Source organism: Odontesthes bonariensis, chromosome 8, assembly GCF_027942865.1.
Source record: "Odontesthes bonariensis isolate fOdoBon6 chromosome 8, fOdoBon6.hap1, whole genome shotgun sequence".
Taxonomy (NCBI): Eukaryota; Metazoa; Chordata; class Actinopteri; order Atheriniformes; family Atherinopsidae; genus Odontesthes; species Odontesthes bonariensis.
The window spans coordinates 37,246,107-37,270,507 of record NC_134513.1 but is presented as its reverse complement, the minus strand read 5'-3'; the positions used below and the strand labels follow the sequence as shown (position 1 = coordinate 37,270,507).

At 46.1% G+C, this 24,401-nt stretch overlaps 1 protein-coding gene across 8 annotated transcripts in view; it reads left to right on the top strand.

Annotated features, from left to right (window-relative positions):
- Positions 1-24,401, top strand: part of LOC142385656 (filamin-C-like) — a 76,477-nt gene that overhangs the window by 43,143 nt on the left and 8,933 nt on the right. For 3 of the 8 annotated variants that reach the window (XM_075472366.1, XM_075472363.1, XM_075472360.1), the window contains 25 exons: positions 1,232-1,355; positions 1,693-1,853; positions 1,952-2,042; positions 2,235-2,404; positions 2,482-2,599; positions 2,762-3,024; positions 3,351-3,948; positions 7,269-7,442; positions 8,788-8,950; positions 9,031-9,191; positions 9,272-9,439; positions 11,010-11,133; positions 11,210-11,366; positions 11,660-11,776; positions 15,738-15,927; positions 16,017-16,040; positions 18,810-19,057; positions 19,682-19,774; positions 20,343-20,442; positions 20,585-20,725; positions 20,804-20,932; positions 21,927-22,100; positions 22,918-23,079; positions 23,184-23,387; positions 23,468-23,620. In XM_075472366.1, coding sequence (XP_075328481.1) covers positions 1,232-1,355; positions 1,693-1,853; positions 1,952-2,042; positions 2,235-2,404; positions 2,482-2,599; positions 2,762-3,024; positions 3,351-3,948; positions 7,269-7,442; positions 8,788-8,950; positions 9,031-9,191; positions 9,272-9,439; positions 11,010-11,133; positions 11,210-11,366; positions 11,660-11,776; positions 15,738-15,927; positions 16,017-16,040; positions 18,810-19,057; positions 19,682-19,774; positions 20,343-20,442; positions 20,585-20,725; positions 20,804-20,932; positions 21,927-22,100; positions 22,918-23,079; positions 23,184-23,387; positions 23,468-23,620 — 4,207 coding nt within the window. The remainder of the gene's footprint in view (positions 1-1,231; positions 1,356-1,692; positions 1,854-1,951; positions 2,043-2,234; positions 2,405-2,481; positions 2,600-2,761; positions 3,025-3,350; positions 3,949-7,268; positions 7,443-8,787; positions 8,951-9,030; positions 9,192-9,271; positions 9,440-11,009; positions 11,134-11,209; positions 11,367-11,659; positions 11,777-15,737; positions 15,928-16,016; positions 16,041-18,809; positions 19,058-19,681; positions 19,775-20,342; positions 20,443-20,584; positions 20,726-20,803; positions 20,933-21,926; positions 22,101-22,917; positions 23,080-23,183; positions 23,388-23,467; positions 23,621-24,401) is intronic. The other 5 variants (XM_075472365.1, XM_075472362.1, XM_075472367.1 and 2 more) reach the window with 3 other exon arrangements.

Here is a 24,401-nt window from a genome sequence, read left to right as displayed (position 1 = left end):
AACGTGTGGAGATAGACGAATGGCTGACATCACGATTAAGATTCCCAAGGACTGTGCTGCTACAAATATGCAGCTTGCTGGAGCCACAACTCCAGAGAAAAACACACCGATCAAACCCAATTCCACCACATGTCCAGGTCCTCACCACCCTTGGATTTTTGGCCACTGGAAGCTTTCAGAGGGAGATTGGAGACGGATCGGGGGTGTCCCAGTCCTCTGTGAGTCGTGCGCTCCCCTTGGTCATCAAAGCTCTCATCAGTTTATCACCCATGGTACATCAAATTCCCATATACCGCTGTCCAACAAGTACAAATTAAGAGGGACTTTCATCCCGTGGCTGGACTGCCAAACGTAATTGGAGCACGAGACACATATACGCATCCAAACACCCGTGCCGTCGTGGAGCGCACTGAGCTGAAGGCCAGGTGGGTGTGTCTCGATACCTCGTTCATGGCGCAATATTGCCATGAATGAGGGTCTCCACCTGAACCAGCCCAGGCAGACCAGAAGCTGTGGTGCCAGAAGACCCTCCTCATGGACCACCCCATCAAAGTGCCATCATGATGAGGCAACAACTGATTGCACGGCTTTAGTTGTAGTCATCGATCGCCTGCCCATGGCGAGACGTTTTTTTCAAGCCATTTTCATATGAAACTATTTATTTTTTTATTTCGGTGACATTACGAACTACAGGTGACACAGAATTAACAGCACTCGTAATTGCTTCCCATTTCTTGGCTTTAGCAGGTCCCGTAATTCCACTGCTGACACTGCTAAAAATGACAGATTTTCCTTTTTGGATCTTTGAAAGCAGAACTTCAGTCTCAGAGCCCCTAAAGTTGTTCTTTTTGCACCTTGATGCCATTCTCATGACTCAACACTTCCTGGCACAGGAGAGAGGAAGCACAGCCTAATATGGTATCATTTAGGGCGTGGAGTATGCAAATCTACTATCCTCGTGCACGTGAACTTATATACGCATGAGTGGTATTCATCATTTACGCAGGTCGTTTACACACTTTTTCCGAAGTTAAGAGCGTTTGTTGAATCTGACGTGGCGTGTTCGTACGAGACCTTCGTACGAAAAAAGTGAGAGAAATTTAGAATAAAAATACGAAAATGTTCTTGCATGAGGCCCAATAATCTTATGGAATGATCACACTTTTGGTCCATAGTTAAGTTTGTTTGTAAAGAGGGTAAACAAAATTATTGTTCTGGTGCTGATGATCAGGTGACGATCGGAGAGGGCAGCCATCCAGAGAACGTGAAGGTTTACGGTCCAGGCGTGGAGAAGACGGGACTGAAGGCCAACGAGCCCACGTACTTTACTGTGGACTGCAGCGACGCCGGACAGGGTAAGACATGCTGCTGCCTTTTATCCTGTTTTCATGAGATGCTGGACTTTATGCTTTATTCAACATACATACAGACGTGTAGATATTCTAAATCTTAGTTAAGATTAATGAGCTTCATTATGAGGGAAACTGTACTTTGAGTTTACGTCTTCATTTGTTGTGGGAAAGAAAGCACCTTTGATGTTTTATATGACATCAGTTACATATCGTTGTTTCTTTTGAACTGGTTTTTGACTTCTTCCTGGATGACTTTCAGCATCTCTGGGAGTTCAGCTGTGGATGTTTTGTTACCTTCTGCAGCTGTTTGGACGCCACAAAGCATTTGTTTTTCTTCCAGGTGATGTCAGCATCGGGATCAAGTGCGCTCCCGGTGTGGTCGGACCCGCGGAGGCCGACATTGACTTCGACATCATCAAGAATGACAACGACACGTTCACGGTGAAGTACATGCCTCCAGGTCCCGGTCAGTACACCATCATGGTGCTGTTCGCCGATCAGGTGAGACCCGAACCCGCCCACAGGTGAAGCACTTCTGCAAACATGCTCTCTTAAGGCCGAACATTGATCAAACTCTTCACCTTTAATGTGGGACTCAGGAAATTCCCATCAGCCCTTTTAGGATAAAGGTGGATCCATCTCATGATGCAGCTAAGGTCAGAGCAGAGGGACCTGGACTCAGCAGGACAGGTGAGATGGTTTTATCAACGTTATGAAGCCACATAATGTCGAGCTGAGACAAAACACGATGTAGGGATACCTGATCGCTCAATATGCATAAGATGATACAAAATGACCACAAAGATGCACAGAAACTTTAATAAAGAATCTGTCTCTGTGTCCTGAACCTCCAACTTGTGTTGTCTATCCTCACCTGTGCAGGTGTGGAGGTGGGCAAACCCACTCACTTCACCATATTTACAAAGGGAGCCGGTAAAGCCAAACCTGAGGTTCATTTCATCGGAGCAGCAAAAGGCGAAGCTGTCCGTGACTTCGAGATCATTGACAACCACGACTACTCATACACCGTCCGCTACACGGCAGTGCAGCAGGTACCGCCACACCTCAACGTGTGCAAGGGTAGAATGTCTCACAAACCCATGTTAACTGCAGTTTGTGTGTCTCTCAGGGGAACATGTCCATCACCGTGTGCCACGGAGGAGACCCCATCCCTAAAAGTCCCTTCAGCATTGTTGTAGCTCCCCCGCTGGACCTCAACAAAGTTAAAGTTCAGGGGCTGAACAACAGTAAGTATGTGAGGTTCAAATCAACCCCCCTGAGGAAAACCTTGCTGGGTCTTCCTGCTGCTTTCATGCAGTCTCCACCCATAGCTCCACAATCCCAAATGTCCCACCACCTGCTTTATAGTAGCTACTAACCATCCTGCTGTCTTTGTGTGCAAACCAAAGAGGTGGATGTTGGAAAGGATCAGGAGTTCTCCGTCAGCACTCGTGGTGCTGGAGGTCAGGGCAAACTGGATGTCAAGGTCACCTCTCCATCCCGTCGTCCAATCCCCTGCAAGGTGGAGTCTGGCAGGGCCAATGAGGTACACACAGTGAACTACGTTCCCCCCGAGGAGGGACCGTACAGACTGGACATCAGCTACGATGGAAACCCCGTCCCAGGAAGTCCCTTCACTGTGGAGGGGGTCATGCCCCCCGACCCCTCAAAGGTCAGTTACTGTCGCTCATTTTTCCTCCCACACAAAAACACTAATTCCATATGGTTTACATCAGTCATGCTTGAAATAGTTATACTTTAATGAAATCCAAAGAAATACATCCATATCTTTAGACAACCGACGAGACCTTTCTTAAACTTTTCTCCAACCCATTGAACCTGCTTCGGTTCCAGTAACATTTGCTTGGTCCAAATAAACCTTCCTCAGTTCTAATAAATGTTTTTATCTCTCTCCACATCAACCTGAGTTCTAGCTGCTTCTCCTTTGTGGTCTTATGAACTCATCCCTATGTATTCTTTTGCCTGTTTACCCTCCAGGTGCGAGCCTTTGGTCCTGGTCTTCAGGGGGGTGTGGTGGGTAAACCGGCCCCCTTTGCCATCGACACAAAGGGCGCTGGTACTGGCGGTTTGGGTCTGACGGTGGAGGGCCCATGCGAGGCCAAGATTGAATGCCAGGATAACGGAGATGGATCCTGCTCCGTGTCCTACCTGCCCACCGAGCCCGGTGAGTATGCCATCAACATCCTGTTCGCAGAGCAGCACATCCCCGGGTCCCCCTTCAAGGCTGTGGTCCAGTCGGTGTTTGACCCCAGCAAGGTGACGGCCAGCGGCCCTGGATTGGTGCAGGGCAAGGTGAATGAGACCGGATCCTTCACGGTGGACTGCTCCAAGGCTGGAGAGGCAGAGCTGACCATCGAGATCATCTCAGACTCCGGAGCAAAAGCTGAAGTTCACATTCAGAACAACAGCGACGGGACCTACTCCATCACCTACATCCCCCAGTGCCACGGCATGTACACCATCACCATCAAATACGGAGGTCACGCAGTGCCCCAGTTCCCTGCACGCCTGCAGGTGGATCCAGCTATCGACACCAGCGGGGTGAAGGTCTACGGACCAGGAGTGGAACCCAGAGGTGAGCTGCTGTTTGTTAGCCTAGAAATCTAGACGCCCCAAGCGACCGCAAATTTAATTTGCTCCCGGGCTAGTCTAGTCACTTGTGGTCGTTTTGCGAGGCTGAAAATCGAAACTTAATCAGGCCAATCAAATCGTGAGGAGCGGGGTCGGAGGCCGGGCTACCTAGTGACGACAGAGGTGCGACGTTTCAGTGTGTAGTTCCAGAGAGAGGTAAACAATGGCTGCGCCCGGCAACTGTCATTTAGTTCCATTCTTCCACATTATTTGCGTAGTTTCTACATTAACAGATTGGAGTGCCGGTATTGAAAACACAGGCAAAGTCGAAAAGAAAAATAATATTCTTTCCTCTCTGACATTAGACTACACACCACGATGTACTTTCCGTCGCGCTGACTACGTAATCCTTCTTCATCGCTCTGATTGGTTGTTGCGCCATCCTATTGCGTGGCGTTGAGTGCAGAGGCAACTTAACAGACAGCCGTTTGTCCCGCCCACACTGCTATCCAGCGTCACCAGACCCCTGTACAGCTTTTTGCTGTAGGGGTCTGGCTTGCTAGGCTAGCTGTTTGTACGATTTAGTCAGAATCTAATCTTGTTCTTCAACCTGAGTCTGTATTTCATGAAGAATATAGTCCTTTAAATCATTTTATGCTTAACGGATCCTGAAACATCTCAAAATATGTTTTATCTAGCAGCTACAGAGCCAGTATTTCATACACTCATGTCCTCTGAAAGTCCCTTCATTATCCACAAAAGCTACTGAGGTTCAGCCCTACACAGTAAGTTTCAGAATAAAAGTCTATGACTGATGTGTTCAAACTCTCTGACATCACGTCATGGCCCTGTCACACTGTTGCGTATGGCACTAGCGTATGAAAATTATCACTCATACGCTGGTATACGCTGACATACGCCAGGGGAACGTTAGGCATAGGTTGTATACGTTTCAAGCACGCTGGCATACGTTGGCATACGTTGGCATACGCTGAGGCAGAAATAAATTTTTGAACATGCTCAAAACTTTTGTGCGTATGGTTAATACGCTAAGCATACGCTTGGCATACGCTGAATACGCTAGAGGTACGAAATAGGTACGTTACTGATAGGTCGAGAACGCTGGACATAAATTGCCATATGTTGGCATGAAGGTGTACCGTACAGCTAGCGTATTTATAGCCTCCGCCCGTCTGCCGCCTCCATCTCCGCCAGACGGGCGGAGATGGAGGCGGCAGGCAACCGACGATTCACGGGAGCGGTCAGGAGGAGGAGTTGGGGATCTTGATCGCTCAGAAGCATGTAACTCATCAGCCGCAGGTGCATCAGGCATTTCAGCAGGTTTGGGTGAGAATGATTCTTGTGTTTTTTTGCCTTTTCCTCGACCCGGGGCCCGGGCAAACGACGATTGCTTCTTGGGAGGCATGATCGAGATGAATGTCTCGAGAGATGTTGATAGCGCGTCGTCTACTGCAATAATGGAGCAATGTGGAAAGGCTGCTGAGTTAATGGCGTTGCCCCTGGCAACCAATAGCGTCTTCTGCCAACATGGCCGACCGGCCGACTGGAGTCACGTGACTCCTCATTCTCAATAGGCGCGTTGAAACGTACGCTGGGCATGCGCAGTTCATATGCTACTCATACGCTAGTCATTCTTTATTTTCAAGGACTTTTCGTGCGTATGATTAATTTTCATACGCAACTCATACGCTTCTCTCATACGCAACAGTGTGACAGGGCCTTCAGGAACTATATTTTCCAGACTCTGCTGTTCTGAGGTCTGTTTTTCCGATGATGTGTTTCAGTCCAGATTGACCTGCTCTCAGCTCTCTGTGGTTTGTTTACTGGCCTCCTGAGCTTCAGTTATAACAGTCACATTTATTCAGGTTGTACTTTTCTTTTTATGGTTTAGTTCAGACTTTTTTCATTCAAGTTGATGATGAAACGGTAAAGCAATGAGAAAACAAAAACTGGTGAGCACTTCCACCACTGATGTAATAGCTTAACAAAAAGAAATCCCACCTTTAATTGATAAAGTCCCTTATGTATATGATTATATGTGAAAGCTGTTATTTTGATCAGGGATGAAAAATCAGCTTTAATTCAGTATGTCTTCACGTCCAAACTAAGGTGGGATGATAATCAGAGTTTCTTCCATCGAGGCTTTTGTCAGTTTAACTTGTTCTGAAGTCAAACTCATCTGGCTCAGTCAGATGGAAATATTAACATTAAAGTTTCCACCAACACAGCATCCGAACTGTGTTAGTTTGATGGAACAAAAAAGACAGAGAACAAAATCATCTACGCGTGTAAGTTATTAAATCAAATTTCAACCAGTACTGTTTCACTCTCCATCTGGTTCTGATGGTTTTCTGTTTATCTCTGGAGATTCTGTGTCGGTTGTAGTGGTTTGGGTCTGTTTGTAATGGCTTTGTGTCTCTGTGGAGGTTTTTTGTCAGTTTCTGGTGTTTTTTATATTAGTGAGTGGTCTGTATCTTGCTTGTGGAGGTTTTTGTCTGTTGATGATGATTTTGTGTCTGTTGGTGTTGATTTTGTGTCTGTTGTTGGTGGTGATTTTGTGTCTGTTGTTGGTGGTGATTTTGTGTCTTTGTGGTGATTTTGTTACTGTTGGTGGTGATTTTGTGTCTGTTGATGGTGATTTTGTGTGTCTTTGTGGTAACTTGGTGTCTGTTGGTGGTGATTTTGTGTATATTTCTGTTGATTTTGTGTCTGGTGGTGATTTTGTGTATATTTCTGTTGATTTTGTGTCTGGTGGTGATTTTGTGTCTTTCTGGTGATGATTTTGTCTGTTGGTGGTGATTTTGTGTGTCTTTCTGTTGATTTTGTGTCTGTTGGTGGTGATTTAGTGTCTGTTGGTGGTGATTTTGTGTCTGTTGGTGGTGATTTTGTGTCTGTTGGTGATGATTTTGTGTCTGTTGGTTGTGATTTTGTGTCTGTTGGTGGTGATTTAGTGTCTGTTGGTGGTGATTTTGTGTCTGTTGGTGGTGATTTTGTGTCTGTTGGTGGTGATTTTGTGTCTGGTGGTGATTTTGTGTCTTTCTGGTGATGATTTTGTCTGTTGGTGGTGATTTTGTGTGTCTTTCTGTTGATTTTGTGTCTGTTGGTGGTGATTTTGTGTCTGTTGGTGGTGATTTTGTTTCTGCTGGTGGTGATTTTGTGTCTGCTGGAGGTGATTTTTTTGTTCTGTGTCTTGGCTGTATAATTGTTTCAGTCTTTGTTCTTCACGATTGTGAAAATGTTCAAATTAATCAATGAAATAAAGATGAAGCAGAAAGGTGCAAGAGTTTCTCTCTCTTCTCACAGGCGTCCTGAGGGAAGTTACTACCCATTTCATCGTGGACGTCCGAACTCACTACAAGAGCGGGGGCAGCCATATCAAAGTGGACGTCTCCAACCCATCCGGCGCCAACACGGACGCCTATATCACCGACAAAGGAGACGGGACCTACAGGGTGGAGTACACACCTTTCGAGGACGGTGAGGCTCTTGTGCAGCGTGCACTGCAGTGTGCTGTGTGAGTCAGGGGGTGTGGTGGTCACAGTTTGTGGACTGCTGAATGAGTCCAGCCACAGTTCAGCAGCAGAGTGAACAGAAGGAGTTCTGCTGCTGCTTTATGGATGTTTTTTCACTGCAGCACTTCATAACTGTGAAGTAACGAGCTGTGTGGCTCTCATAAAGCTTCTGTTTTGCCTCCGTGGCAGTAAAAAGGAGACAGTTGTGGCTTCAGATTGCCACATGATTTTGTTATGTTTAGCAACACTAATGTGGAATGCTTACACCCAGAAAACACATCCGTTAAATCAGCTGAAATGAACTGATGCACCAAGGAGCAGCAGCAGTGAGAGGTGGTCAGGGTAAGCTGACGGTATTAATAGCTGCAGTCTGTCTGCAGGCAGCAGATGGTTTTCCACTGATAGTAATGTGCGACATGCTGGAGCCCAGTGCATTGTGGGACAGAAATGCTCGGCGCAGGCTTCAGTTGGGCTGGAATTTTAATGGAAAGTGGATCTCTGTCTGAAGCTCAAAAAATACTCAACTCAAGACCTGTGCTGAGAGGTTGCTGGTTCCAACCCCTTAATTGCCAAGTGGTTTCTGTAATAAGAGAAGGAGCTGTGATTGATTCCTGCTGTGGATAATATACCTCTAAATAGATAGTCTGCTGGCAAAGAAACATTAATTCACACGTCTAAACAGTTGCTGCTATTCTGGGACTCTTTCCACCTCATTTTACAATCTTCTATTTAAACCTAAATGATTGTAAAACACTGTTTGTTGAGGGTGAAAACTGTTTTTCTCATTGCACAATGAAAACAGTTTAGGAGGAAAACATTGCTAGTCACAAAACAACAGCAGGGTTTTTATTAAGTATTTTTTATTACGTTAAAGTGTAGTGTCATTAGTCCAGGCTCCGGGGGGCGCTGTAGAGCAGGTTCAAACCATGGGCTATATAAAAGAAGATTACATTGGTGTTATTGTTCATCTACTGACGTCACAAAAGAAGTCTATGAGAAAGTGACTCCCCTTCTCACTTGACTTGTGACCACAGTGAACATTTCTTTAATGAGTTTGTGGTCTCAGTCACTGGTTTCAGGGCTTCTGTAACTCATCAAGGCGTGACTATGCTGGGATCAACAAGCAGCTTCTCACAGTGATTGTTGAGTCTTTGTGTTTCTCACCTTCTTCTGTGTTAAATCAATCCAAATGGTGATGCTCAAAACGCTGAACTCCAAAGTCTACACGTCTACAAACCAGCAGCTGGCATGGTTGGACCTGTTTTTGTAACTGTTGCTTGTATCATGGACTCTTTTGTGTCTCACTGCAGGTTTGCACCTCATTGAAGTTCTCTTTGATGAGGTCTCGGTCCCAAAGAGTCCCTTCAGGGTGTCAGTGACCGAGGGCTGCGATCCGAGTCGAGTCCGAGCCTTTGGTCCAGGTCTGGAGGAGGGGCTGGTGAACAAATCGAACCGCTTCACTGTTGAGACCAGGTACTGTCTCACTGTTTCTCGATTAACAGAAATCTGAATGCTTGGGACTTAGACTTCTTCCTCTTCTGCTCGATGCTCAGGGGTGCAGGCACTGGAGGTCTTGGTCTGGCCATTGAGGGTCCATCAGAGGCAAAGATGTCGTGTAAAGACAACAAAGATGGTAGCTGCAGTGTTGAGTACATCCCCTTCACTCCTGGAGAATACGATGTCAATATCACCTTCGGGGGCCTTCCTATCCCAGGTGAGGATCCACGAACCCACTGACCTCTGACCCCTTACTGTCACGTTCAGACCTCATTGAGTCTGCCCTTTTTTTTGCAGGAAGCCCATTTCGAGTCCCGGTGCGAGAACTGGTTGATCCCAGTAAGGTGAGGTGTTCGGGTCCTGGCCTCGGCAGTGGAGTCCGGGTTCATGTTCCTCAGACCTTCACTGTAGACAGCAGCAAGGCAGGGGTGGCACCCCTGGAGGTCCAACTCTATGGGCCAACAGGTAAGGCCATCTGCCCTCCAACTACACATGTCACCAAAATGAGTCCGAGTCTGAACTAAGATATTAGAGTTCGACAGGATTCTAATGCTAGGAGGGTTCAAAGGCCGTCCCAACACAGCCGATTCTAATGCTGATGAAAAGTAATGTCACCTTCCTAAGGTCGAGAGAAGTCAGTCCAACCAATAATCAACGTGAAACCAAGAATAGGTTTACTCCGAGTTCTGAAAGGCCCCAAACTGAAGCCAAAGCCCTTTGAACCCAGAAAAACTCAACTGTGTGTCTGCTTGACAGAATCAGGCCTTTTAATTCAATTCAATTCAATTCATTTTTATTTATATAGCGCCAAATACAACAAATGTCATCTCAAGGCACTTATATAGTAAGTCCAATTCAAGCCAATTGGAATTCAATTAATTAATAATAATCATAATTCATAAAATAATCCAATTCGTTCATATAGAGCCAATTCAAAAACAATTTCCTAGCTAAGAAAACCAACAGATTGCACTGAAAACTTTTTGTTTTTCGGTCCAATCTCCCGGCCTGAGCGTGCCTGAGGCGACTGTGGAGAGAAACGACTCCCTTTTAACAGGAAGAAACCTCTGGCAGAACCAGACTCAGGAAGGGTGGCCATCCGCCTCCACCAGCTGGGGTTTGAGAAGACGGGGGGGGGGGGCGCGGCGGCGGCGGCACTGTAACACCATTCAAAGGATATCTGTTGGAACAGGGAATCACGAGTTAATGACCACAATAATATCACATATACATAAAGAGAGTAAAGTGAGGAAAGGTGTGACAGATGAGGCCCCCCAGCAGTCTAGGCCTATAGCAGCTTAACTATGGGATGTTTCAGGATCACCTGAGCCATCCCTATTCAAGGTAAACACAAGAAACTTGTGCTAACGAAAAAATAAATAATAAAATAAAGGACCAGACTCATGCCACATGGCTCACGGTAACGCCGGTAGAAGGATCATATCAGATGAAGTTCAGCTGATAGAGGAAATGTTGGTTTGGTTTCTTTACAATGCCAGAGACGATACATTTGGTCTGTTATCAATAAACACTCACTACACTTAAAAACTAATTTTTCAGAGCCAGTGGAACCAGTTCTTTCTGTTCAAACAGCCTTCGAACTGACTTAGTATACAACATAGTTCCAGAGCAGCACCAGCTCTGGTTGCTATGGAGACTAACCAGACATACTAAGACTGTGTGACCTCTATGTTTAAAAACCAGAACCAGTTTGTCTGATCCAAAAGGATAAATAAGAACTTCAACATGGACGTGAAGCAGGAGAAAGAGAACATGAGCTCAGAGTTCTTTCTGAAGATGACCCGAACCCAACCTTCAGACCTGAAAACATGTTCACGGGATGAAACAAAGAACTTTCCTCTGGGCTTGGTTGAAACTAAAAGGGAAAGCAGAGCACCTTCATGTCATTTGAATCCCATCAGCTGAGCTCCCAGTGAGCAGGGTTAGACTTTACTCCAAACGCTCTCATCTTTAACTGGTGCCCAATGGTTTGTAGCTTCTGTTGCCATGTTTTCACCCTCTGGTTTGTCACCAGGTGTAGTGGAGCCGGTCAGCATCACAGACAATGGTGACGGCACTCACACGGTCAACTATACTCCTGCCAACGACGGCCCTTACACGGTATGCGTGAAGTATGCCGACCAGGAGGTCCCACGCAGGTAGGTGCTGGAAGATGACTTCTACATACCTGATCCCTCAGGTTGGCATGTAACCTCTCAAACTTCTATCGCTCAGTCCTTTCAAGATCAAAACTTTACCAGCTCACGATGCCAGTAAAGTTCGAGCCAGCGGTCCAGGCCTGAATGCTGCCGGAGTCCCAGCCAGTCTGCCGGTTGAGTTCACCATAGATGCCAGAGATGCTGGGGAGGGACTGCTCACGGTCCAGATCCTGGTGAGTCACCGCCTCCACAAATGATAGAGGCATCTCCCAATCAATCTCAGGTCATCAGAGCATTGATATCCATTCTGATTCCCACTGTCAGAACTGGGAATGATGACTTCATCAACCAAAATGTCTCAATGAATTCTGACTGTATTAAATTTGGAAGAATTTAACAAGAGAATAATGAGTAAAGCAGGTAATGGGGAGGTAGCCTTACCCCCAGGTGTCTCTTCTGTGATGTGTATCTGCTTCTTTTAATCCCGATTCCATCCCAAACTGCCGGCTTGTTGCTGTCGCTGCAGGATCCGGACGGGTGCAGGCGCGAGGCCTCGCTGTTTGTGGAGGACTGGGGCAGGAGGGTGTGGGAGACTCATATAGTAAAGAAAACCATCCCCTTCAGTATTCTGAAGAGAGGCTGCGTAAGGCCTGCGCTCTCCTCCTTCACCTCCTTCCCCCTTTCACCTCATCTCACGTCTATCCTTACCCTCCCCCCTCCGTCGCCGCCTCCTCGTCCCATTAAACCAGAGATTAAACATACAGCTTTGTCATTGTTTCAGAGGGGAGTTGTTCTGCACCGATGATAATAATCTATATTATCTGCTATTAAAAGTGTGGATGCTGTTGATTAATCCTAGTTAACATCCGAGGATCTGAGGTCCAACCCCCATTTAAAATGTAAATAAACTGTAACTGTACTTTCGTTGAGCTTTAGATAGAAGTCCACAGAACTGATTCTCAGAGTCTTCACTGACCAACAGAACCAAACGTAGAACCTGCTGCAGCAGCAATCAGTAAAAGTTGTTCTGGAGTCCCAGAAAGACAGAAAGTTTCCAGAATCTACAGGAACAGCGTTCTGGAAGCTTCTCCAACCAGCAGGTTACCTGTCTGGGTTGACACTTCTGAGCAACATTGAGGTCTGAGCCTCAATTGGGTTGGTGTTCCCTGTTTGTAAGGAAGAGGACCAGAGGCTGTGTTCCAGCTGCAGGGAGATCACAATGTTCAGAAAGTCTATGCTGGGGTGCTGGAGAGAAGATTCTGGCAGACAGTCGTTCCTCAGATTCAGGGAGGAAAATGTGGTTTTAATCCTGGTCATGGAACACTGGGCCAGATCTTTACTTTTGCAGGGATGCTGTAGGGTGAGTGGGTGTTCGCCCTGCCAGGGTGGGCATGGAGAAGGCTTAAGAACATACCCCTCATGGTGTCCTGTGGGAGGTGCTCCAGGGGTATGGGACATGCAGGCCCTGTACTACCACAGTGGGAGCTTTGTTCACGTCGCTGGCAGTAAGTTAAACTGTTTTCTGGTGAGTGTTGGACTCTGCCAGGCCTGTTCTTTATCACCGATTCTATTCATGAGTTTCATGGACAAAATTTCCAGGCACAGCCAAGGGCGGAGGGTTTCCAGTTTGATTGGCCCAGGAATGTATCTTTGCTTTTTGTGACGGTGTGATCCTGTTTTATTGAGCGGAGACCTCCAGCAGCTACTGGGGAAGGGGGGGATTTGCAGCTGAGGGGGAAGCAGCCAGGACCAGAATTAGCAGTCTGAGGCCATGGTCCTCGGTCAGTAATTGGTAGATCCAAGTTAGGGGAGAGTCGCTTCCTCAAATGAAGGAGTTTAAGTATCCTGGGGTCCCTGGGTTCAGAAGTCGGGGGATGAGTGGATTTGCAGTCATGTGGATGTTGTGCTGGTCTATCGTGGTGAAGAGAGAGCTGGGCCAGAATGTGACTACGTTCCAACCCTGACCTGTAGTCATGAGCTGTGGGAAGGGATTGAGATGTCCTGGGCTCCCCATCAGATGGGGGGGGGGGGTGTCAGCCGTCCAGGGGAGGTGACCATGGGACAGCCCCAGGACTAGAAGAGGTGGCTGGGAGAGGGAGGTCTCAGTGTTGCGCCCACCATCCAGTCCTGGAAAAGGGACAGAAAGTGAATGGATGGATTTCTGCATCAAATTCTACATTTGTTTCTGTTTTCTTAATACAATGAAATTTGTCTGTGAAGAAACCGGAGTTAATTCTGTTCAATTATGTTTAAACTAATAAACTACAGCTTTCAATCACATCACATGATTCTCATCAGCAGATACCTAACCCCCCCCCCCCAGCATCCTTCAGGGCCTTTCTAGACTTCTCAGTACCTCAAGATGAAGCTGTGCTCTGCATGTTCAGACAAAGGAAAACAGCTGCTTTCATGATAAACCAGCAGCACTTCTGTGGACTGGAACTATTTCAGATATTTCAAAGCTGAATTTTCCCGCCTCCACCCCTGCGCCCCCCTCCCCATGTGGACTGACTCCATCCAGTTTGCTGAATGAGCTAACAGACAGATGTGGTTTTCAGTCCTTCACTAACCGGACTGCTTCTTAAACCCAGTTCCAACCTCGTTGCATTGAATAGTTAGATCCTGTGTGAACATGTAAGTGATGACAGCAGCACTGCTCTCAAACCATCAACAGCCATCCAGGCTTCACACATCTTCTGTCACAGAGGAAGTATTTACAGCCGTTTCTGTAAATCGGTAATCAAATCCGTGGATCTCACATCATCTTAAAACACTGAAAACATCTGTATACTCCCACATCTGCAGCATTTGGTGGTTTATAGAAGGATTAGCTGAATATTTGAATCCCTCCGTGTTTGTAAAAGAGTTGAACTTTATAAATTTAGTCACTCGTTCAGACTGAATAAGACTCTTTTGTAGAATCGCCACCTTAACATGGTGGAGGGGTATCTCCAAAGAAAGCCGCAGTGTTTAACAGCTACTGCCATCTAGTGGTAAAACTGGACATAGCAATGTGTTGGTGTAGATTCTCAGGTCATGGTAAACGTCAGAGTTTGAGCAACTGAACTTATTTTTCTTGGATCTTGAAGATCATCTAAAAGGCTTCTTCAGTTCTAAACTGGAGTTCCAGCTTATAGCTGCTGGCAGCTGCTCGTTGGGTCCCTTTTCAGAGCCTGGTAGGTGGTGATTGTCTGCTGGTAAAATGGGGATGTTTTGCTCTCTGCTGAGGGATGTCACGGCCTTCCTTTCCTGTGGTGGGAGGTTAGAAAGAGGAGTTTTAGGACTGGAGAAGGCTGCTGTTACCTTCACATGTAGCTGTTCTGCTTCTGCCTCAGAGATTTGCTTATCCCTGATCTCAGATTCAGTGGCCAGGATGAGGTCCAGCTGAAATTGTATATTTGAGTCCTATGGCTAAGAAATTCTTTGCTGGTTGGGTGAGATCCCCTTCTTAAGTTTTGTACCCACGGCTCCTTAATGTCAATGACTGTAGTGTCTTTATGTCCTCGTGGGTTGGTCTGCTCTGGCACTCAGCTGTAGTTTGGGATTTCCACTTTTCTTAGACATCTTGTGTTGGGATAGTGAGGCTTTTCAAAGAGGCTGCAGACCTCCTCTGTGATAGTCTTGGGTAGAAGCGCTGTGGGCTCAGATCTATCCTCTGAATCAGTGCATCAACAGTAAAACAAGCCTGTGTTATCTTTTCACTAAGAAGCTTTGAGCCTTTAACAGTATGAGCTCTGCAGTCCAGATTAAGATGCAGGTGGTTTTCATGCTATCCTCTCAGACTCATGCACACATCTGAGGGTGTTCTTCCCAAAGTGCAAGCCAATATATCATGTAGATTCTCAGTCACCCAGGTCATCTGAATCTTGTAGATGTTTCACCTTTTATCTGAAAGCCTTCTTCAGTTCTAAACCAGTTGGAGGTAGTTTAGAGTCTTTTGGATGAGAGATGATAATTTGTCCTTATTCAAGCTCTTAGGATGCAGGTAGCACTCATTAGTGAGTCTGTCCCCTCACTCAACAGAATGATTCAGTCGTCATTGTCTGTTTGTACATTCTTTAACAAGATGGAGCCTCCATTACTCAAATGGATAATGATTCCTCCACTTTCTTCAGTTAAACGGTTCATTCTAAGGTGTTTCAGTCTCATTTAGCAAAACAATTAGATACTAATAAAACATAGTTCTTAATAATAGTTTGGCATAGATTCTTCTTATAGAAACTCAAACTTAACAACCCCCCCCAGTCTGCTCTGATTGGTCCACTATGTAAGCCTTCTATAGCGATGTGATTCGTGATGTCATGAAGTAAAAGCAGAAAAACCTGGAATACAAACGAGATGTTCAGGAGCTTCTAAGTGAGTGAAATCTTGCTTCGTGTTCGTAGTTCTGCTGATATCTTTACATACAGAGTGACTCACAGATAGGAGGAGAAAGACCTGATGACAGCAATACGATCAGACATAAAGACTGAAACTCCACCTAACCAGAGTCAGGGTTAGTTTTACCAGGTGGCAGATGGTAGGAGACCAGTGATGGACTGCAGGACATCACCGGGTCGTGGTTTACCGTTGACACCACTAACTTCCTGTCCACATGTCCCCAGGACCCAGAGGGAAAACCCAAAAAGGCCAACATCAGAGACAACAGAGACGGGACGTACACGGTGTCCTACGTACCCGACATGACGGGACGCTACACCATCACCATCAAGTACGGCGGAGACGAGATCCCATACTCACCTTACCGGATCCACGCTGTGCCTTCTGGAGACGCCAGCAAGTGTCTGGTCACAGGTCAGGCTCCGCCCACTGCTCCTCTGTACATCAGTTACGTCACCTTATCACCTGCTGCCGTCACTGATTGTGTTGTTGTTTTCCTGCAGTGTCGATCGGAGGACACGGACTCGGTAAGTAAGAGTCTGATTGATTAAAATTACTTTGATGGGAAATCAATCTGAGTATGTTCTATGACAACGAACGCATTTTGTGCGTTGTGCTATTGCTAAGCTAATTCGTTTTACAGTGGACACACTGTACAGTATTTTCGGTTTTCTTTGAAATGCTCCAAAACTTCACCCCATCGCTAAAAAAGATCCCATTCTGCACTTGGTCAAGTCCAGTGGCCTGATTAGGCTCCGCCCACTACCCCAGAACAGCTCTGCTGTTCTGGGAAGCATCCAAGTTAGTACACGCCCCAGAGTACAGGATGAGCCAATATATTTTTTATTGTTTTGAATCAAATGACAAAAACTGACATGACAGCAGGAATAAGACAGTATTGAGTAAAGTAACCAACTTCTTTGAAGTTAGCATGGAGTAAAATAACCAACCTCTGTGAAGTTAGCATGGAGTAAAGTAACCAACCTCTGTGAAGTTAGCATGGAGTAAAGTAACCAACCTCTGTGAAGTTAGCATGGAGTAAAGTAACCAACCTCTGTGACGTTAGCATGGAGTAAAGTAACCAACCTCTGTGACGTTAGCATGGAGTAAAGTAACCAACCTCTGTGACGTTAGCATGGAGTAAAGTAACCAACCTCTGTGAAGTTAGCATGGAGTAAAGTAACCAACCTCTGTGACGTTAGCATGGAGTAAAGTAACCAACCTCTGTGAAGTTAGCATGGAGTAAAGTAACCAACCTCTGTGAAGTTAGCATGGCGTAAAGTAACCAACCTCTGTGAAGTTAGCATGGAGTAAAGTAACCAACCTCTGTGAAGTTAGCATGGAGTAAAGTAACCAACCTCTGTGACGTTAGCATGGAGTAAAGTAACCAACCTCTGTGAAGTTAGCATGGAGTAAAGTAACCAACCTCTGTGAAGTTAGCATGGAGTAAAGTAACCAACCTCTGTGACGTTAGCATGGAGTAAAGTAACCAACCTCTGTGAAGTTAGCATGGAGTAAAGTAACCAACCTCTGTGACGTTAGCATGGAGTAAAGTAACCAACCTCTGTGAAGTTAGCATGGAGTAAAGTAACCAACCTCTGTGAAGTTAGCATGGAGTAAAGTAACCAACCTCTGTGACGTTAGCATGGAGTAAAGTAACCAACCTCTGTGAAGTTAGCATGGAGTAAAGTAACCAACCTCTGTGAAGTTAGCATGGCGTAAAGTAACCAACCTCTGTGAAGTTAGCATGGCGTAAAGTAACCAACCTCTGTGAAGTTAGCATGGAGTAAAGTAACCAACCTCTGTGAAGTTAGCATGGAGTAAAGTAACCAACCTCTGTGAAGTTAGCATGGAGTAAAGTAACCAACCTCTGTGAAGTTAGCATGGAGTAAAGTAACCAACCTCTGTGAAGTTAGCATGGAGTAAAGTAACCAACCTCTGTGAAGTTAGCATGGCGTAAAGTAACCAACCTCTGTGAAGTTAGCATGGAGTAAAGTAACCAACCTCTGTGAAGTTAGCATGGCGTAAAGTAACCAACCTCTGTGAAGTTAGCATGGAGTAAAGTAACCAACCTCTGTGAAGTTAGCATGGCGTAAAGTAACCAACCTCTGTGAAGTTAGCATGGAGTAAAGTAACCAACCTCTGTGAAGTTAGCATGGAGTAAAGTAACCAACCTCTGTGAAGTTAGCATGGAGTAAAGTAACCAACCTCTGTGAAGTTAGCATGGAGTAAAGTAACCAACCTCTGTGAAGTTAGCATGGCGTAAAGTAACCAACCTCTGTGAAGTTAGCATGGCGCAAAGTAACCAACCTCTGTGAAGTTAGCATGGCGTAAAGTAACCAACCTCTGTGAAGTTAGCATGGAGTAAAGTAACCAACCTCTGTGAAGTTAGCATGGAGTAAAGTAACCAACCTCTGTGAAGTTAGCATGGAGTAAAGTAACCAACCTCTGTGAAGTTAGCATGGCGTAAAGTAACCAACCTCTGTGAAGTTAGTATGGAGTAAAGTAACCAACCTCTGTGAAGTTAGCATGGCGTAAAGTAACCAACCTCTGTGAAGTTAGCATGGAGTAAAGTAACCAACCTCTGTGAAGTTAGCATGGAGTAAAGTAACCAACCTCTGTGAAGTTAGCATGGCGTAAAGTAACCAACCTCTGTGAAGTTAGTATGGAGTAAAGTAACCAATCTCTGTGAAGTTAGCATGGCGTAAAGTAACCAACCTCTGTGAAGTTAGCATGGAGTAAAGTAACCAACCTCTGTGAAGTTAGCATGGAGTAAAGTAACCAACCTCTGTGAAGTTAGCATGGAGTAAAGTAACCAACCTCTGTGAAGTTAGCATGGCGTAAAGTAACCAACCTCTGTGAAGTTAGCATGGCGTAAAGTAACCAACCTCTGTGAAGTTAGCATGGAGTTAAGTGAACATGAGACCGGCGGTGTGTCAGCTGTGAGCTTTAAAGAAACAAACCAGTTCCTTTTTTTAACCTTTATTGATACGGATCGTGTCATTGACATGAGTCTCATTTGCAAGAAAAACATCAAATTGAACAAATCAACTACAAATGAACATAATAATCAGCACAAAACATATAGCGTTTAGATAAAAAGTAGGCTACCAAGTCAAAAAGTACTGGAAACAGTTTCCAATGAGGCGTCAGGTCCTGTTGTAGCCTGTTCCAGGTCAAAGGGCCGTGCACACCGAGCTATGCACACCGAGCCGTGCCAAAGCAAAAGTCTGTGTATGAATAACAATGATTCATCAACATAAAGCAGCTCCTGTCCATCACCTCCATCTTGTCAGGTTCAGGTCTCGGTCCGACCATCCAGATCGGAGAGGAGACCGTCATCACCGTGGACGCAAAGGCTGCTGGGAAAGGTAAAGTCACCTGTAAGGTGTCCACCCCAGACGGGGCGGAGCTGGATGTGGACGTGGTGGAGAACGCAGACGGGACCTTCGACATTTACTACACCGCCCCAGAGCCCGGGAAGTACGTCATCACCATCCGTTTCGGAGGGGAACACATCCCCAACAGCCCATTCCACGTGGTGGTGAGTCCCCGCCCTGCTGACGCCGTCTGTTTGAAGATTCGTTGCTCCCAGCCTGCAGGTTGTTCCTCTAAGAGCTAAATGAACCTGATTTACACTCAGAGACATGTGACTGCTGTCACTAATTCCTACCTGAGAAAACTAACATTTTAGATTCTATAAAGTGCAACAAAATAAAGATGAATAAATAAAAAGAGAATAAATTCAGTAACTTATCTAATCTGAGCCATAATTACATTTACTTCTTAAGGAATAAACAAGTGTATTGTTGATGAAGTTAAGAATCAACGCAGATGTTATGATATTATCATATGTTTCATATTATCATGAATATTCCCCCCCAGCTGTTTTAGGGTTTAAATGAAGGACTCGTGTGTTTGTGTCTTGCTTTGTTTGTGTTTGTTTATTCTTCTGTTTGTGTTTGTTTATTTTTCTGTTAGTCTTTGTTTACTTTTCTGTTAGTCTTTGTTTACTTTTCTGTTTTGTTTGTTTATTTTTCTATTTGTTTATTTTTCTGTTTATTTCCTGTTTGTTTATTTTTCCTGTTTGTTTATTTTTCTATTTATTTATTTTTCTGTGTGTGTGTGTGCGCGCGCGCTCTAACCGCTACACCTTGTTCCCCGTCAGGCGGGTGATACCATCCCAATAATAGAGGAACCATGTGACAAGCTTCAGTTACAGCCGCCCTACTCGCCCTTCGTGGGCTTCTCCCCTCACTGGGTATCACCTTTACTCTCTCACTGATTATCTGCCGCTGCAAACCGGCCCCCTCCACCCTTACTCCCTCCATCGCCGACACAGTCGATAACAGCCCAGATTCCCTCATTGATGGGGTATTGGCTCAGCATGCTGCTGCTCTTCGAAGCTCTTTTAGTTTTATCTTTTCCCTCTCTGTGTTATCTGTCTTATTTTTGACGTCTTCTTGTCTTTGATGATCTTTTTATTTATTCCTCTTTTTATTTTGGATCATTTCTCTTTGCCTTTTAAACTTGTTTCAAATGTCTCCTATTTCTGCAAGTTTCTCATTTAGTCAAATTTCTTTGATAGTTTTTGTTCTTCTTGTACTAAACCTCCTTTTAAAGAGCCTCCTTTGTTCCGTTCAGCTGATTTTCAGCACTTTACGGTCTGATTTCTCCGGTTTCAGACCAGTTTAAAGTGAACTGGTTCAGTCTGCCTGTCAGCTTCTCTCCAACCCTGCTGTGCCTCCTCCTTCTCCTTCTCTTCCTCTCTCTGGACCAGATCCCAGAGCTCCCAGTATGTTCTCAGTGACTCTCTGGTTCTGCTCTAGGCCACCGATGACCCCATCATCCCCGTGGATGGCGTGGAGCCCGTGCTGCGTCCCTTCAGCCTGGTCATCCCCTTCACGGTGCAGAAAGGGGAAATCACAGGTATGGATGCACCCCTCTCTGCTTCAGAAGCAAACAGTTTGTGCTGAGTCGGCGTTGTTAGAGAGCAGCAGCAGCAGCAGCAGCAGAATATCCTCACGTTCAGGGTTTTCTGCTGGTGAACCCGCTTTGTGTTGCTGTGCAGGTGAAGTCCGAATGCCGTCCGGTCGAACGGCTCATCCTCACATCACCGACAACAAGGATGGAACGGTCACAGTGAAGTACTCCCCGACTGAACGGGGTCTGCATGAGATGGACATAAAGTATGACGGCAGCCACATCCCAGGTGAGCCTCGCTGCTGGGGCAGAACCAGGTTCTGAGCCTCGGACCTCAGTCATGTCAGGGACCACCTCTCTGTTACAGGAAGCCCGCTCCAGTTCTACGTTGATGCCATCAACAGCGGTCACGTGACGGCGTACGGGCCGGGTCTGAGCCACGGCACGGTGAACCGAGCGGCCACTTTCACCATCGTCACTAAAGATGCCGGAGAAGGTACCGACCCAGTCGGTCACCATGAGCTTCTTGTGTTGACATGTCAATTCAATTCAATTCAATTCATTTTTATTTATATAGCGCCAAATACAACAAATGTCATCTCAAGGCACTTAGATAATAAAGTCCAACTCAAGCCAATTGGAATTCAATTCATTGTAATTCATTGTCATATTATAATCATAATTATTATATCATAAAATAATCCAATTCGTTCATATAGAGCCAATTCAAAAACAATTTCCTAGCTAAGAAAACCAACAGATTGCACTGAAAACATTTTGTTTTTTGGTCCAATCTCCCGGCCTGAGCGTGCCTGAGGCGACTGTGGAGAGAAACGACTCCCTTTGAACAGGAAGAAACCTCTGGCAGAACCAGACTCAGGAAGGGTGGCCATCCGCCTCCACCAGCTGGGGTTTGAGAAGACAGAAAGGGGGGGGGGGGCACTGTAACACCATTCAAAGGATATCTGTAGGAACAGGGAAACACGAGTTAATGACCACAATAATATCACATATACATAAAGAGAGTAAAGTGAGGAAAGGTGTGTCAGATGAGGCCCCCCAGCAGTCTAGGCCTATAGCAGCTTAACTATGGGATGTTTCAGGGTCACCTGAGCCATCCCTAACTATGTTCTTTATCAGAAAGGAAAGTTTTAAGCCTGGTCTTAAAAGTGGAAAGGGTGTCTGCTTCCCGGACATTTACTGGCAGCTTATTCCACAATAGAGGGGCCTGATAACTGAAGGCTCTGCCTCCCATTCTACTTTTAGAAACTCTGGGAACCTCAAGTAAACCTGCAGTTTGGGAACGAAGTGCTCTGTTAGGAAAATATCTTACAATGAGATCTTTAAGATATGATGGAGCTCGGTCATTAAGAGCTTTATATGTAAGGAGGAGAATCTTAAATTCTATTCTGAATTTAACAGGGAGCCAATGAAGAGAAGCTAAAACTAAGAAACAAAGCCGATTACAGAAGGTTCTTGTGGTTCTGCAGGGGGTTTGTCCCTGGCTGTTGAAGGTCCGTCCAAAGCAGAGATCAGCTGCAAGGACAACAAAGACGGGACGTGCACGGTGTCCTACCTGCCCACCGCACCTGGAGACTACAACATCATCGTCAAGTTTGATGACAAACACATCCCCGGCAGCCCCTTCACCGCCAAGATCACCGGTACTGGACCTGTGATTCAGTCCGAATTTCAAAGATTCAGAACCTTTAATTTAACAGGAAGAAGTCCACAGAACTGATTCTCAGAGTCTTCACTGACCAACAGAACCAAACCCAGAACCTGCTGCAGCAGCACTCAGTAAAAGTTGTTCTGGAGTCCCAGAAAGACAGAAAGTTTCCAGAATCTACAGGAACAGCGTTCTGGAAGCTTCTCCAACCAGCAGGTTACCTGCTGACAGGTGAGGGTGTCAGGGTTGGGTAGAACAGCAGCATCCACCAAAGGTTCAGGCTCTCCAACAAGGATGGGTCAGGGCTCCCCGCTTTGGGCCAAACTCCATCAGAGAACCATCAATAAGTTCAGCAAATGTTCCTCAGAGTCAGACTGTAAAGAACTTTGGTCTCTCAGCATCTACAGAGCAGAATATGGTGGAAAGATTCAGGGAGTCTGGGGAAACCTCAGCGTGGAAAGGCCAAGGACAGAAAGCCCTGCTGGAGAACCAGACAACAACAACCAGGGACTGCTGAGCAGCTGAAAGCTGGGATTCAGCAGGAATGGACCCAGATTCCTGGGAAAAACTGCAACAATCAGTGTTCCCAAAGCGTTCAAAAGGGTCGTTAAAGAAAGCCGATGGAGCAGGATTGGAACAGGACTCTGGAGCAGCTTTTACTGAGTGCTGATGTTTCAGATTCTACGTTTTGTTCTGTTTTCTGGATATAATGAACATTTTTCTTTGGACTTCATAAACCAATAACTGTTTGTATTTTCATCGTTGTAAAACTCCCTGAGACGTTTCATTCATCCCGTGTTTTTGGCGTCCAGGTGACGACTCCATGAGGACGTCCCAGCTCAACGTCGGCACGGCAACAGATGTTTCCCTGAAGATCACAGAGACGGACCTGAGCAGCCTGACGGCGACCATCAGAGCGCCGTCGGGACACGAGGAGCCGTGCCTGCTGAAGAAGCTACCCAACAGACACATTGGTCTGTTTCCCTTTGCACGACTTTCCAGGGTTTATTTGGACTCAAACTTTCGTCCATCAGACCAGATTGAACAAATATGGTAACGCTTCTCTTCCTTTCCTCAGGAATCTCCTTCACGCCCAAAGAAGTGGGCGAACACGTGGTGAGCGTAAAGAAAAACGGCAAACATGTGACCAACAGTCCGTTTAAGATCATGGTGGGACAGTCAGAGATTGGAGACGCCAGCAAGGTGAAGGTCTATGGCCAGGGGCTGGTGGAGGGACACACCTTTGAGGTGTCCGAGTTCATCGTGGACACCAGGAATGCAGGTGGGCTGTTCGACCTCGCTCATCCAAGGAGCACTCTCTGTGTCAGCATTTTCACCCCTTGCCATGTCTGTGTTTGGCAGGTTATGGAGGTCTGGGTCTGTCCATTGAGGGTCCCAGTAAAGTGGACATTAACTGCGAGGACGTTGAGGACGGGACATGTAAGGTCACCTACTGTCCAACAGAACCTGGAAACTACATCATCAACATCAAGTTTGCCGACCAACACGTTCCAGGTACGTTCAGCTGGGATTATGATGGAGGAGTCCAGGTTTATTCCAGTTAAGTTCAGCCAAAAGGGTTCGACCATAAGTCTGAATGTGAAAGAAAGCATCAAGACTTCACGCTGCTTCTTAAAGGTCCTATGGCATGAAATTTTCACTTTTTAAGGTTGTTTAACATTAATATGAGTTCCTCTGGCCTGCCTGTGGTCCCCCAGTGGCTAAAAATGACGATAGACCTAAACCATGCACTGGATATTATTCTCCGCCTTTGGAAATGTGACCATGCAGATGGCCTGATCGGGAAAGCTGCCGCTTATGACATGGAGGTTGTTTCCACCCAGAGCCCATATATGGCTATGCCAAAACTGCCTTTCCCCGCCCACAGCTCTTTGGCCAGCTCATTGCGCTGTATATGGATGTAAAAAATCTGTTTAGAGCTCCTGCATCAGAACCTCTAAAGAGCCAGTGGACAGATTTTGTTTTTTTCTGGGAAAGTGACGACAGAACCGAAGAGATTTGTGTGTGCGCCAAATATTTCACCTACGAATGTTTTCAGAACTTGGGCTAATACCGAGCCCAAGGGAGAGCCCAGACACCCTGCGGAGGAAACTCATTTCGGCCGCTTGTATTCGCGATCTCGTTCTCTCGGTCACTACCCACAGCTCGTGACCATAGGTGAGGGTAGGAACATAGACTGACCGGTAAATCGAGAGCTTGGCCTTCTGGCTCAGCTCCTTCTTCACCACGATGAGCCGGTGCAGAGCCCGCATCACTGCAGACGCCGCACCGATCC